Consider the following 15,958-nt stretch of genomic DNA (forward strand, 5'->3'; position numbering starts at 1 on the left):
TTCCACTGATGTTTATTAGCCAACATATGCTTTGGGCCTTCCTTAGCCGTGTGGTTAGAGTCCGCGGCTACAAAGCAAAGCCATGCTGAAGTTGTCTGGGTTCAATTCCCGGTCGGTCCAGGATCTTTTCGTAAAGTAAATTTCCTTGACTTCCCTGGCAATAGAGTATCATCGTACCTGCCATACGATATACGAATGCGAAAATGGCAACTTTGGCAAAAAAGCTCTCAGATTATAACTGTGGAAGTGCTCATAAGAACACTAAGCTGAGTAGCCGGCTCTGTCCCAGTGGGGACGTAATGCCAAGAAGAAGAAGAAGAAGTGCTTTGGTCTGTGCCGTCTTCAAGGAAATCACCTCATATTTGTTAATTAATCATTACATTGACTAGAAATCGCTAAATTATATTAGACGATGTAAAAAACAATAAAAGTCTCCATCCATCCACTGCCAGTAGAAAATTATTAACGAAAACATTAAAACCGATAAGGTCATTAGTATACTACCTCGAAATAATACTTCGTCAATTTAATATCACACCTTGTCATATGAATTATCATTTATTACCCGCAATCATATCTTATCAAAGCGAGCTTTCACCGACTAAGCATATTTGGAATCGCCTAGAATGAATGAGTATAGCAATCACACGTAAAAGAAACTTATCAGGTCGTCACGGTCGCATATAACGGTTTTTATCTACGCCAATCGAAAGATGAGGAATATTGGGCAATATTAACCATATAAATCGGAATCGAAATCGAAACGAATTAAGTCACGTGAAGTTTTTCTAATCAGCTAATTGTAATACGTCTTAGTTAAACAAGCTATGTTTGAGTCAGTCTATGAATATCTTCAAAATATGATTAAGATCGGATGGTTGCGTGTATACAAACTCTACGTTAAAAGCAATTCCTCAAAAAGAGAAGAATATTTGCATATCATCGAATTAAATTTGTCACGCAATCATCAAATTTCTATGCCTTGGGGGCTTCTGTTATCATCAGCACCACTTCGTATTTATCTGTTACGTTGCCTGAACCTATCTATAAAAAGAACTTCTTCTCTAGGACAGTGATTCAATTCATCTTGAAACTAGTCTATCTTCGCAATGGAGAGTTTAACATTGGTACAAATCGTGAGTTTAGTGACACTGCTTGCAGTTTCGTCAGTCTCAGCCGAAGTTTACTACGATAGGCCCTGCCGGACGGATGTGGAAACAGTGCAGGGATTTTGCCTGGATCGGTATCTTGGAAAGTGGTTCGAAATTGAGCGATATGAGCAGGAATTCGAAACCAACCTGGACTGTACTCAAGCCCAGTATGGGTTGATCGACCCGTCAACGGTTTCCGTCATGAATTCGGCATACAGCCTGATGAATGACACAGCGATTGTAGCGATTGGCACAGCTAAGCTGTCGTTTCCGGAGGATGAACTCGTACCGGCCAAGCTGAATGTTTCATTTTTCGGTGCACGTGAGTTGTTTTAATAGTTTTCGGTAAGGTCGAAAGAATATTGATGTGTGTTTTTCTGGTGATTACAGCAAACGACCGCTCCAACTACTGGGTACTGGACACAGATTACGAAAACTTTTCGGTGGTGTGGTCATGTGAAACGCTGCCGGAGAATCGGTCACGTGAGAGCTACTGGCTTCTGTCCAGGACGCGTCAGTTGACGCAAGATGAACAGGTCATGGAAAGAGTGAATTCTCTCGTTGAAAAATACATCGATCCTGAGGAAATCAGAGTGACGAATCAGTCCGACGATAGATGCCTGGTGTTTTGAAGTACTAAATAAGATAAGGGTTGCTTAATAAATAACAAATAAAAATCGTTTACCTTTATGTAATGAACGAAAAATCGATCAGTGAAGTTTCTGGAAGAAATGAGAAAACGATGTGAAGAACACTGTGTGGATTTTCATAAATTCTTGTAAACGTCGCTGGAAACGGACGAAAAATTGAGGCCCTGGTACACTTTCAGAAACCAGTCGAAGATGTGTTCAAGATCTACAACATTCAGAAGTGGGTGTTGCGACCGGAGGGTGGATCTTCTGTGTTGTAGAAATGTACTACAGAATGCTTTATGAAAATCTAGTAAATTTTAAGTAGATGAAAACCCGGATATAGTACTTTACCATTTAATTCCACTAGAGTTTGTATTCTTTGACAGTTACGCGTATTTCAACCTCAGCTGTAAGGCCGTCTTCAGTGTCGTGTACTAGACTCGACTTTATCAAATAAAGGCACACTGCCAACAAAACATGCGAATAATATACATTGTTCGAACAACCGAAACACACAAACAAACAATGCCATAATTTGTATTGCACGATTTCTGAATGATTTTAATATGCAACTTGTCAAAAAGCGATTACCTTATAAAAATGTATTTAAAAAACTTCGATCTATCGTCTTTACTTCTACCAAGGTCTTTAATTTCTTCAATTCAAAAACTCTTTCGAAGTGTTCCAAAGTGCTTAAACAAATATTTTCTAAATCTTTCAATTTATTAAACCTTATATCATCAAGACAAGATAGAATATGTTCAATATCCTGATCAACCTGATTTGCAATAATTTAGTCACATGTGGTATGGCATGAACGTTAGAAAAGTATTTGTCTATGGTAACACAGTGTTCAATACATCATTTTTTCGAGCTCTGAAAATGAAAATTAACTATGTCGGTTTCTCTCTTATTTGTATAATCTATTATTATGATAAGTAATTCATTGTATATTTTTAGTTCTAGGCATGAATATGTCCATCAGCACATCCGGAATCAGTGTTGTGTTGGGTTCTGTATGATATATCCTTCTAAATTGCAACTGAAACTCAGAAGTCATCTGCAAAATAACAAACTGTCCAATTGATTAGGTTCGAATGGATCATTGAATGTAGTTTTTGCAAGTGTTCACCGCATCAAAACAAAGGCGCCACTGTATATGGGATTTGACATTGTGACAGCATTGCTGTTCTGTCAAACACACAAGGCTATGGTGGCGCTATCTATGCTTTCCATAGCGGCCGTTTTTGGTCATTTTAATGATCCATTAATGTTGTAACGAAGACACCATCCTTCGATTAAGGACCGGATTAGCTTCGACGCTTGCATTTGATTTACGACCTGCAAAACCCACCATAACTTCATATATAATTCTCCCAAAAGGTCACTCTGAGCCAGTAACTCAAGTCAATTATTCTACCATAACCAGAAATCATATTAAAGCTGTGTCGATCTTTTAATTCATATGAGTTTGCTTACCAAATCACAGTTAGACCACCATAAAAAACATATGATCTTTAGGAATCACTAGCCACGTTTATGGAATAATTTTCTTTAAGCAAAAATGTCTTTAACCTTCGGCTTTATTCATCAATAATATATATTTAACATGTCGTTATTTGAATAAGGCTTATTTTGACATCATCATAATTGCGTTAACGTTCAACGCTCCGTCATCGTAATCATCGTCAGCATCGAAACTTCAAAAGCAGTTTTTCTGTTCAAAACTTAAAAAAAAAATCGATGAAAATATGTTCATTGTATTTCGGTTGAAGAATAGAATAAAGTGAACACATTTTCCTGTAAATTGTCTTGATTTTGAACAAAAAACTTGCTTTCGAAAATTCCGAAATCAATGACGGATCCTGCCTCCTTAAATAAAGTATTGAATATCATTACCATCATCATAAAATATTGTTATTGCATCAATCTTCAATAAACACTTTTTTGAAATTATTTTACAGAACGCAAGAACAATTACCATCCATTTCATTCGCTCTTTCAGATTAAGGTCATATCTATGTTTGTATCAGACGGATTTCACGCCAACTCGACAAAGGGACTGGCAGCACCCCTTCAGAATTCAATGAAACATTCTGGGTGTGAAGACTATGTGAAACTAAGATACTTTGCATACTTTGTTTTTTCAAAATCGATCTAGACTAACATTTGGAAAGGGTCAAAGTTTTTTTTAACTTTTTTTTATAAACCCGTATAACTCGAAAACGTTAAGACCTACAAAAAAGTGTTGTATGAGGGACTGTCGTAAAATTTCCTGACGTTTAAAAAAAATAAAAAAAATAAAAAACACATTTTCTACACTGAGAAAAAAATTATTCAAAACTTCAAAGTCGATTTAAAAAAACGGCCACTTCAGATTTTGATCATCCTTAAGCAAAAAGTTTCGTAATTAAATTTACTAAAAGTCATCCATACATTGCAAATTGGGCATATTTTAGAGAAAAAAGTTTTCCTAACATCGAAATTTTCAAGTCCCAAAGATTTTTTTTTTTACTTTTTTTATAAATCCGTATAACTCAAAAACGGCAAGACCTACAAAAAAGTGTTGTATGGGGGACTGTCGTGAAATCTCCTGACGTTTTAGAAAAAAATATTTAAAAAAATAAAAACACATTTTCTACACTGAAAAAAAAAAATTCAAAACTTTAAAGTCGATTTAAAAAAACGGCCACTTCTGATTGTGATCATCCTTAAGCAAAAAGTTTCGTAATTAAATTTACTAAAAGTCGTCCATACATTGTAAATTGGGCGTATTTTAGAGAAAAAAGTTTTTCTAACATCGAATTTTTAAGTCCAAAATGAACTTTTTATTTATTTTTTATCTCGCTTCAAATCGTCTAGTATGATCATATTTTCAAGTGATAAATGAGTTTTGATCACAAAATAGATAATATTTGTTTTATTGGGAGTAGTTAAAAGAAATAAAACGGAATTATACAGTTTTTTTTTAATTAAATTCAATTGATCTCGCACCATACCGCTTATGAGAAAATCAACTCCTTCTAACAATCCGATGGGTTTTTTTTATGGTTGGAAAGATATAACAATAATATATAATTTCTTATTTGGTCAAAGCCAATCTTAACAGGTGTCTGGAAAGGGTCAATATTATGCTTATGAAAAAAGTCGTGGTTTGTTTTATTTTTATTATTGCTATATATCCTAAAACGTAGTATCTGCACATGAATATTTACATTATTTTTGGGCTTTACTGAATAAATTGAATATTTTTGGTTCATCCTCTGAATTGGTATACCGTTTGGCTGCAATTTGTGTATCACTAGTAGGCATAAAACAATGATATTTTTGGGTACCAAGGACAGTTTTAACCTTATCAAACAATTCCACCAATTCCTCTGACATTTTAACATATTGTTCATTAGATATATAACAGAAATTTAATTTGGTGATACATGTATCAGTTTGTTTCACTGCCCAGTCGAATAGTTCTCGCGGAGTTGCGATTGTGTTTCCATAGTATTTTGCAAGACTTGCTTTTTTTTGCCATTTGCTTGAGAGTGCCACCAATAGCGTCACAGGGGCCTTTGCCGTGGGATGTGGCAAAAAAGTGCCACTCTGCTTCCAATCCATGTATTTTCTTGAAATTACATAAGCTGGCAATTTTTTTTTCTATTTTTATAATGAGCTGCAGCTCCATCTGACTTAAAAATAACTTTTGATTTGTTTAACAAAATCTATCAATTTTAAAATAAATAGCTGAACTGCTACTGTGTCATGGATCTGATATTATAATAAAACTAACATTTTCCAATTTATTATCTTTTTAACGATAAATTTAGAATTGGGAATTATTCCAGTGATATCCTTGAGCAGCGTTATAATTTTCAGAAAAGTCGCTAATTACCAGTATTTAACCTTGTTTTAAGGAGTCTGTTTTGTTTCGTGAAAAAGAAGACTGTTATTTGCAAATAAAATCATGAGTTATGAGCTTATCAACTTTTTTAGGTAGATAACAATACAAACATATTCATTATTTCTTATTCATCTGGCGTTTAACGCAGGTACGTTTAGTAAGTTATTTTTCACAAAACTTTTTCTAGAAGAGAATTTAATGGAATATGGATAAGGTTGTAACTTTTCAATGTTTGCAATACTGTTGTGATACCTTTAGAACCATAAAAATCCGTCGGATTGTTAGACGGAGTTGATTTCCTCATAGGCAGAGGCGAAGTCCATTGATTGCCTTCATTTAAAAAACATAATCACTGTATAATTCCGTTTTTTAACTATTCTCAATAAAAAATACAATCTATTTTCTGATTCAAACTCATTTATCACTTGAAAACATGATCATATTTGACGGTTTAAAACAAAATCTTTGAAAAAAAAAAATCAGTTTTGGACTTAAAAAATTCGAAGTTAGAAAAACTTTTTTCCATAAAATTTGCCCAATTTGCAATGTATGGACGACTTTTAGTAAATTTATTTACGAAACTTTTTGCTTAAGTAAAATCAAAATCTGAAATGGCAGTTTTTTTTAAATCGACTTTAAAGTTTTGAATATTTTTTTTTCAGTGTAGAAAATGTGTTTTTTATTTTTTCAATATTTTTCTCTCAAACTTCAGGAAATTTCACGACAGTCCCCCATACAACACTTTTTTGTAGGTCTTGCCATTTTCGAGTTACACCCGATTCTGTTTTTGCACGGATTTTTTTTACACGGCCGTGCAAAAAAAGTTTCCATACAATTTTTTTCACCAAAACCTTATTTTTGCATGAAACGTCGAGAAATGGTGTTACTTTTTTGCACGGTTTTTGAAATTTTGAACTGAAAACTTTTTTGCACGGTACGCATCCCCCGTGCAAAAACAGAATCGGGTGTATACGAGTTTATAAAAAAAAGTAAAAAAAAAAACTTTGAGACTTAAAAAATTCGATGTTAGAAAAACTTTTTTCTCTAAAATATGCCCAATTTGCAATGTATGGACGACTTTTAGTAAATTTAATTACGAAACTTTTTGCTTAAGGATGATCAAAATCTGAAGTGGCCGTTTTTTTTTAAATCGACTTTAAAGTTTTGAATAATTTTTTTTCAGTGCAGAAAATGTGTTTTTTATTTTTTTCAATATTTTTCTCTAAAACGTCAGGAAATTTCACGACAGTCCCCCATACAACAATTTTTGTAGGTCTTACCGTTTTTGAGTTATACGGGTTTATAAAAAAATTTAAAAAAAAACTTTGACCCTTTCCAAATGTTAGTCTAGATCGATTTTGAAAAAAACAAAGTATGCAAAGTATCTTAGTTTCACATACTTTTGACATCCAGGAAGTTTAATTGAATTCTGAAGGGGTGCTGCCAATCGCGTGTCGAGTTGGCGTGAAATCCGTCATCATTCAAGCTAAAACCATAGCAATAAAGCGTTATTGAAAATCAAGGTTGGCTATGAACAAATAGTTTTTTTTACTGTCAAAATTTTAATATTCATTCAGCTCAAGCAATACATTTGCTTGAAAATTGTTAATTTGTTGATTGTTGATTTTATTTTTTCTACGTTTATCCAATTGATTTCATTCCTGTGGTTGGCTGGTTCTTTATACCTTTGTTTTCAATTTTGCCAATGTTCGAATATTCTTTGAACTCAATGTTTTTGACTTCCTAATGAAAATCAAGTGATAATAATTTTTATTTTCGATAATTACAGATGATTGCCTTTAGGAACTATAAAATGTTAGCTGAATCCGTGACAGCCGATCATTCAAGCCTCTATTCGATGTTAATCATAGGTCGTCAGCAAATTCCAAATCTGGATTTTTTTTTTTCCTAGTACCGTCGATGGGGGTGACAATGGGTCTAGGGGGTGAGATTGGGTCAAAACGGAAGAATATGTTTTGTGAAATATTTCAGCTAATAACGCTGATATTACTAAAATTAATCATTCAAATGTTAGGGAACATATTTTTGCACATAATTCATAATAATATACATTTTTAGAAATAGTAGTTTTTGTTTACTACATCAATAAACTTGCATGTTGAAACTAGATTTCTTTTTTCTCCTATACAAGGTATCACGCATGTACTCTAGCCTCTATCGTTGTATTAGTAGAATGTTGAAAGTCTTTTCATTACACATCACAGGTATTTTCCGGAATCTGTTTGATTTTCCCACAAAAAAATCATTTTTTTCGGTATGATGTCTAAAACATTGAAAATGGGGGTGAGATTGGGTCAAGCAAGAACGATAGTAAATGAAATTCCAAGTCCACTTTTTGACATTTTACGGTGCCGGGTGTTCCCTTTTTTCATTAAGATGTGTTTATTCTTTCCAAATACAGCATCTCTGAAACATCAAACAAGTCTACTTGAGTATTCCGTGCATTGAATAACAATATAACGCATTTTGACAACTTCTCAAACCAGCAACTGTGTTTCGTGCGCAGCAACATCGTAAATTTTTATCAATAGGGTGTTTTTTTCTAAATTTGAGTATTTATCAGTGTTTTACAAAATTTGAAGTTTATTGGAGTTAAATTGCGATAGTTATTCAAAAAATAAATCGCTCATATCCCTTTTTGACCCATTGTCACCCCCAACGACGGTACCGCAATTTCTGCTCTCGAGATCATCGAGAGTCGATGATCTGTATAGTCACAGTTCTACACTGGATTCAATGAACCAGCAGCTCATGCTAAAAATAATAAAACTAAACTTTGTTTAATCTCATACCAAAAGAATTCCTTTATTAAATATAGGGTTCCTTTCTAAGCAAAGTCTCACTAGAGAGGCAAAAAAGTAGATTTAAGTACCTTGTACCTTTCTCAAAATAATTACTTCATCTTCCAATTCACTAAACTCGTGTGACATACATTAAGTACAGCAAAACATGAACTACATTGCATCAGCAACTAAAGCGGTTTTAATGTTATTTTCGCAGAAAACTTTCCATTGCAACGAATTTCAGCAGTCAATATTTAATGCTACAGAACTTATCTGTCATGAATCATGTATCATTACTCTGCAATATAATCAAAAAATATTATTAACATATTCAATTTCAATAATTTCGAACCACACCTGTCTTAAATAGGATAATCTATTACAGTGCCGAACCATGTTTAAATTTGTGTAGATCATAGCACTATGACAATCAAAATGTCTTCATGGCTTAGATTTTTTCCTCAGTAATAACTGTACGGTTGCATTTTCAAAAGCCACACAAGAGTTCACTTTCACAATAAAAAAATATCAGTTGCATTCAATATATGAGCATTTTTTCTTTTCTATAACAGTCACTCGAGTATGTGCAAATCAATTGTATTAGGTATTGGTTACTCTGCCTTCACTATCAGAAATCATTCATACTCTTTCTGAATTGCCTTCTCTATCAGAGCCTTACATGATCTATTTTTGGAGCTTCGCCTTCTCTATCAAAGTCCAATTCGAAAGGAACTCTGCCTTCTCTATCAGAGCCTTATATAATTCTTTTGGTACTTCGTCTTCTCTATCGAAGTCCAATCTAAAAAAACTCTGCTTTCTCTATCAGAGCTTTATAAAACATTTTTGGAACTATGCCTTCGCTATCAAATCCCAACCATGAAATACTCCACCTTTGTTGGAAAACCTTGAATAACCTTGCAATTTCGTTTCGTTCAATTCCAATTTCATAATTCAATTAGCTGTAACTTTGTTGAATTCTTAGAAGAAAACTTGATAAAAATTGGTTGCTTGCATATAATTTCATAACTTGAATGCATTTCCCTAACTTCAAACATCTCCATCCAATTAATTTCCGCTTGTGGGAGACAAGACTACGCCATTGTTGTGACCGGAGGGTGGATCTTCAAGTCTCTGTTCATTTTCACGTCTGTGCTTCATATCTTTCGTTGAAAGACTGAACCAAGGTATCTAGAAGGGAGGTAGTCCAAAATGTCAGATTTCCCATTCCGCCATTTTGAAATGCCAAGTGACAGCTGGCGAGTTTGTTTTGGTTGTTTGGATATCAGATGCATGGCGTGACAGAGTAGGTATAGAATGTTTCTTTTACACCCACATCTGCGTGGTATACGCGGCAAAGTATCTGAATTTACTTCACTGTGTAATGCATTTATGGTAGGATGGCTTAACTTACGAGATAAAGTTACAAGAATACAACCGTCATCGTCAGACGGCGACACCGTGGCGCATCCTCGTTTTCATCGGTAGACCATCGGTGGTGGGTGGCTCTCACACGGTGGTGGGTGGCAGTACACAAACCCGCCAGCTAGCCAACTCGCCAGCAGTCACTTCCGCCTTCCCCGCAGCTAACCACACCGCGCACCCACTGACTGCTAAGATCGGTAAACCTGTCATTATAATAATCTTGGACTGAACCATTTTATACGTCGTACTGACATTTCTCTCCAGCTTTTAAGGTGAAACTCCTTTGAATCCACTAATAACTATATAAAAGTAGTGGTACACAAAAAATATTCTCCTATTTGTTGGTAATAGTGAAATTATAATTGATAAGACGTTGTTGCCAGTAATCGCTACTTCAATTTGAGTCTTTTCCCCTTCGACTAAATCAGATTGCTTGATGTCGTACGTAACCATCAACGTATCTGACAGCCCTGCAAGCGAGCAGCAGGCGTAAAATTAGAAAAATAAAAAAAGCGAAATGCTGTGATCAAGTGATTGTTTTTAGCACGGTTTGGTGAAATTTTAAGTTTTTTTCATCAGAAATCAACCAGTAATCGTTCTTTTATTAACAAGTAGTGAAAGTAAACTGTGTTGGAGGTTCTACGTTTTGCGAAAGTGGTAAAGTTTGGCGAAAAGTGTTATTCGTTCGCAGGCGGATAAGTGTAAACAATGTAGCAAAGTTAAACGTCCGTGTTGAAAATTAGCACGGTTTTTGAAATTTACACCAGCTAGTAGTGTTAAAACTTCGGAAATCGTAAGGTAATAGTCTTCTGATGTCTCGTTAGCAATTTGGGTGTGAACTCAGTGTAGGTAAGTGAAATATTTTGAGAAATAATGTGGACTTCCAGAAATGTGTTTGTATATGTGAGGAAGCCATTTTCACTGCCATGACAGGGATTCCTTCCTATATGTCCTTAACGCTGGCTATAAAATTGTGAGGGGTGATTTATTTTCGAAATTTATTGTCTACTCATTTTATAGCATGATCTTAGTAAGTAATGCTTTTAAATTGTTGATCGAGTTGTCAATAATTTTCATTGTATGTGTTTTCATTGTATGTAATTTATTGTGTTCTAAATAATCTGATTTTAAGCTGATATTTTTCTGCTAATGTATTCCTGTTATATGATTTTAGGCACAATGCATCGGAGGACTTATAAATTTTCAAGTGGGAAGAGTTGCTACTGCAATAAATAAGACAAAGTTACTGTTTGTTATTGCGCAAATGTAGGCTCATTTTTCGGAACAGTTCCCGTAGAACTATGTTTCAAAAGGACCGTTAATAAATCACGTGAAACTTGTGAAGCAAAAATATATTTAATAAATACAATGTCTTACAATGTGTTCGTCTTTTACAGCAAACGTAATGATTAGTTTTTCATCATATATTAACGCTGATTTTCTCCTCATGGTAAGGGCAATTTGGGCCAGAGTTACTTCATTCTGACCATATGTCTAAAGAATGCAAGAGAAATGGTGTGAGAAATTCGAAAATCGTTCTTCGTTGGGTTATGTAGAGTATGGTATAACTTTAACTTAGTTTTTCTGATTGAACGTTAAGTCTTAAGTTAAGGAGGAGTATTTTTTTCTGATTCATTGAACGTCTCCGTGAACGCATCAACTTGATATTTTAAACGCGAAAGATCGTAAAATGCCGTCAGGAATAGTCACAGCCGTTACTTGTACCGTCTTATTTAATAAGAACATTTTATGATTTCTGTACACAATTTCGTTCAATGGTATGAAACAGTAAAACACACTTTTGGTAAACAATTCATTCACAAACATTTCGGTACTATTGTCTTTGGTCAATCGGTAATGCATCCGCAACATTCATATTAACAGCGCTCATTGTAAAGGCACAATCGATACCAATTTCTCTGTGGATAAGTTTTCATCAAATCTAAAAGAATAGAACCATTAGTTATTTGATAAGCAAAATGAATTTTCTCTAAAACCAGCTAACAGCATAACGAAAATGTTTGATGTTACCTTGTCAACGTAAAAATAATTACACAGCGCAACAAAAATGACATTTTTGCGTGTCTCAAGGATCAAATTATGTGTCTCTAGTAGATTTGGGGTTGCTGAATCTGATGCCGTTCTCAAAAATTTCCCAGCACGTCACAATTTTTAGCTACAGGTCGCCAAAGTTGTATAAAACATTGGTTTTATTGATGTTTACCTGAAATTTGAAGTATATTTCATCAAACTTTTTTGTGATCTTATCCACCATGCATGCAAAAGAGGACTTAAATTTTCGTTTTAGATATATTTTGGTAGAAATTTCACGATAAAATTTAGATTAAACCGATCTTTTTCAACATGCTTGTAGTCTCCATACAAAATTCTTCGTTTCTCTTATATGGCAAAATACAATACTTTTCTAAACCATCAAAAAATAACTTTTCCACTTCAAAAATATTATAAACTTTGATGATAAGTATTGTTATACACATAAAGTTTGAATTCTGTGGCAAATTAAGCAAATAAATTGCCATACAATCTGGCAAACTTGCATGCAAGTTGGCTGAAATAGTCAATTTTTGCATTTTCAACAATCAATATCTCAAAAACTAGACGTGCTGTGATATTTCTGTAAACGGCAATAGATTCAGCAACCCTTAATTAAGTAAATAGAGGTATTTTGATGCTGGAGACAAAAACGTGTTCCGCAGTGTTATCAATCGCAAAGCTTACTCCGACCCAGCTATAAAAATTAAAACGTCGGCAATAAATGTCAGGAAGGGGTGAATCAAAGTTTATAGCAAGCTAGCGTAAAAAGCTGGCTATCCCAAAGCTTCCTATGTTTTTTCTTTTTCTGGATCATCGAGATACTATATGCCTGACTCTATCCTTCTCAACAGTGGGAACACTACCTAGGACCCGTTCACGTTTCATCGTAAAGCGTAAAAAGAAGTAGATGTTTTTAAACTCTCACAATTTTGGACGAACTACCATACTCATGTACTATTTCAAACTTCCCACCATTCTGCAGAGACACTACCATCTCATAAAGCTTGTGAGATGGCTAAATAATAGGCCAGAGGAAGTGGTTCACCCAGAGTGAATTTATAGCAGAGAAAAAGTAGATTTTGTATGAAAATTGACAGGAAAATGAATGATAAGTTCACTAATTTGACGTTTGAGCGGTGCCATATTCACTGATTTCCATGGTTACATAAATAACACGACACCGCTAAAACGTCAACGACTGAACTCGTGCATTGGTCCATAGCAAGCTCATCACATCCGTATACTGATCAATTTAGCCGAGAAGGTATGCAACACGATAAACACGAGCACTCGCTTAACAGCTTCACAGTTCACAGACACATGCATTGCGCTTATAGCCGATCCGCGCATCCACACGCGCATCGCAACGCACGTGTTTGGCAATAACGCTTAATTATCCCCATTGAACGATACCTGTTACGGGATGTCTTTATCTTTGGAAGATTCACCCCTTTGGCGGTTAGTAGCGGGCAGTTTGCCGAACGACGCGGTTCCAAATTCGACTGTTCACTAAAGGTGCTTGTTGACAGTGATTGTAACGAAAACTTTTGAAAAATGCTGCGTTATAGTCTGCTTATGGTGGCGATGGTGATACTATCCGCATCAAACACCTGTGGATACATCGTGAAGGATGGAAATTGTTCTGTGGTGTCTAGCAGCATGCCGGTGGTGACCAATTTCGAGATTGAAAAGGTTCGTAGCCTGATTGAATGGTGATTCATGGAACCGGATTGGAACTTCGAACAATCTGGAAGTTTACAGGGACATCTGAGGATATAAAGATAAGAATAACGATAGCAGCCTCGTTGACTGCAACGATTAGGTGTGTAGCTTAGAAACAGCACCATGCTAAATTGGATGCACCATCCCAGTCCATCAGTGGATCCTGTTGGCTTGGAATTTTCCTACCGATATACGAATGATAATTTTGATATTTTGGTGTTAAAAACTCTTCTGTTATTCTGCGGATTGTGTAACGGCTTACTAAGCGTGCTGAAGCTGTTCTCCTACTGTTGAGAGCTGTATCAGTGAAGGTTGATCAGAATCGCATTAAACATTAGAACAGCAATACCAAAATGATGGACATATCATATAGCGCATTGCGCATGTTGTAGGTGCAGAGTTCCGAATAAAAGTGCGAGAATTCCACATCATCTTCGCCTATACGGTTCCTACTGATTTAAGTTGTAACCGTGCCTCTTAACATTGCAGCTACAGCAGTTCAATTTTCATAAATTCGTCATTGTTTTGGATTTGTCCAGAGAATACGTTATGTTATGTGGCTTGACGATCTATTTAAATAGAAAGACTCGGCAGACTTGATCCCTTTTTCTTGCTGTGGCTGTACCTAACTCTGCAGGAAAATTATTATAAAACGAGATTTCTACACAGATTCTCAAGTGAACATGTTTTGCAAGATGAAACACGACAAAATTGCTATCAATTGCGATAATATTATCCGGGGATTTTCTTAGCGGCTTTCAGTCTCAGCGGCAATCAGAACTAAAATATTTCTTCTACGCCCAACGTTTCGATTGTATTTTCAATCTTTTTCAAGGGTTCTAAAGGAACAAATTATCGTTGTGATTCAAATAACGGAAGGCTTCATATTCCAGATACATAAGAAAATGTATTGGCTCGTTTTAAGAAGCCATGGATATCTATGAAAATAAAGAATGCGCAACTGCCTTAGACGTTTTTATAATAGATGAGTGAGTTCAATTAATGATATGACTTCTAATTATGATTTGTAAGACCTGGAAACTACTTGATAGATTGCGATAAAACTTTGCACACATAATACATAAACATAACACTCTACCTAGTATTACTAAAAATCTCATTAATTTTTACCCTCGCGATAATATGTTACACCCAGAACAAAGTGTCGTATTTTTTCCAAGTCCAATCTTTACTTTGTATGGAGAACATTTCATACGAAATGTTTCAACTTTTGTTGTTTAAAAGATATCAATTTCGAGATTTGTTTTTATAAGCATTTCTCATAGATACCTATAAAAATTTATAATGCCCGACTGCCTTAGACGTCTCTTTAGTGGTTTGACGATTTCATTTTATAATTTGACTTTTCTATTTATGATTCAAGGTACCCCGGGGCAAGTGAGAAACCGGGGTAAGTGGGGCCTTTCGTCACAGCTCACTTAGGGAAAGTTTTTCATGGGGGTATTCTTCTAGAAAGTTGTAGATACAATAACAAGGAATGTATTGCGTACAATTTAAACATGTGCCAAAGTAAATCCGAATAATGTAAAAAAAATGTTTTGATACCAATAAGGCTCCATATAAAAGGGGCAAGATTTGCTATTATTTGCTATTACTTTTTTTCATTTGAGGAGACTTGATCCCCATTTTTTACTTTATACACTGTAACCAATGGAAGTAATTTTTCTATAACACATTTTATCGTCAGAGATACCACAATAAAAAAACATAAAAGTTCCAAAATAGAATATTAATGTACCAGAAACATAATATCTGCATATTAGTGAAGGGATCACGTGTCCCCAGCCTATCTCTTTCAAATCAAAGCATAATGAACTAATACGTTAAAAATAATTCATATAATTTTTATTTTTCGAGAATCAAGAAAGATTTTCTTACGAGTATGTTGTCAATATCGTACCAAGAATTGTTCAAAAATCTTGCACTGCATTATATTTGCAATGAGAATTATGTCTGAAACTCTCTAAGGATTGACAAATATGGCATCATGCATCCATACACTCAAAATAAAAATCTACTACAAACATTGCAAGGTCTCACCTAATACAATATCTGCATAAGAACAATACTCGCTAAACATTACTAAAGGACCTATGTACAAATGAGAGATTCTCTCCTCTCTCGCTCTCTTTCGATTACAACAGTAGATTACTAAAGCTTTTGAGAAATTTTTCACCATAGATCGAAACGCAATTTCGTTGACTAGCGTTCTATACAAAAAACGCAACAGAAGAGGTTAATGTGACTCAGTTATTG

At 34.8% G+C, this 15,958-nt stretch overlaps 2 protein-coding genes across 3 annotated transcripts in view; both read left to right on the forward strand.

Annotated features, from left to right (window-relative positions):
• The first annotated feature begins 1,068 nt into the window (after positions 1 to 1,068).
• Positions 1,069 to 1,857, forward strand: LOC5572151 (apolipoprotein D). The gene is made up of 2 exons (XM_001660181.2): positions 1,069 to 1,473; positions 1,542 to 1,857. Exons 1-2 carry the CDS (start codon positions 1,110 to 1,112, stop codon positions 1,781 to 1,783), a joined length of 606 nt encoding a protein of 201 aa, XP_001660231.2. The 5' UTR covers positions 1,069 to 1,109; the 3' UTR covers positions 1,784 to 1,857.
• An 11,547-nt stretch (positions 1,858 to 13,404) lies between these two features.
• LOC5572154 (apolipoprotein D) overlaps positions 13,405 to 15,958 on the forward strand; it is a 35,266-nt gene continuing 32,712 nt past the window's right edge. Inside the window, exon 1 of one of the 2 annotated variants that reach the window (XM_001660179.2) lies at positions 13,405 to 13,651. In XM_001660179.2, coding sequence (XP_001660229.2) covers positions 13,514 to 13,651 — 138 coding nt within the window. In that variant the 5' untranslated portion in view covers positions 13,405 to 13,513. The remainder of the gene's footprint in view (positions 13,652 to 15,958) is intronic. The other variant, XM_001660178.2, reaches the window with a different exon arrangement.

This window comes from Aedes aegypti, chromosome 3, assembly GCF_002204515.2.
Source record: "Aedes aegypti strain LVP_AGWG chromosome 3, AaegL5.0 Primary Assembly, whole genome shotgun sequence".
Taxonomy (NCBI): Eukaryota; Metazoa; Arthropoda; class Insecta; order Diptera; family Culicidae; genus Aedes; species Aedes aegypti.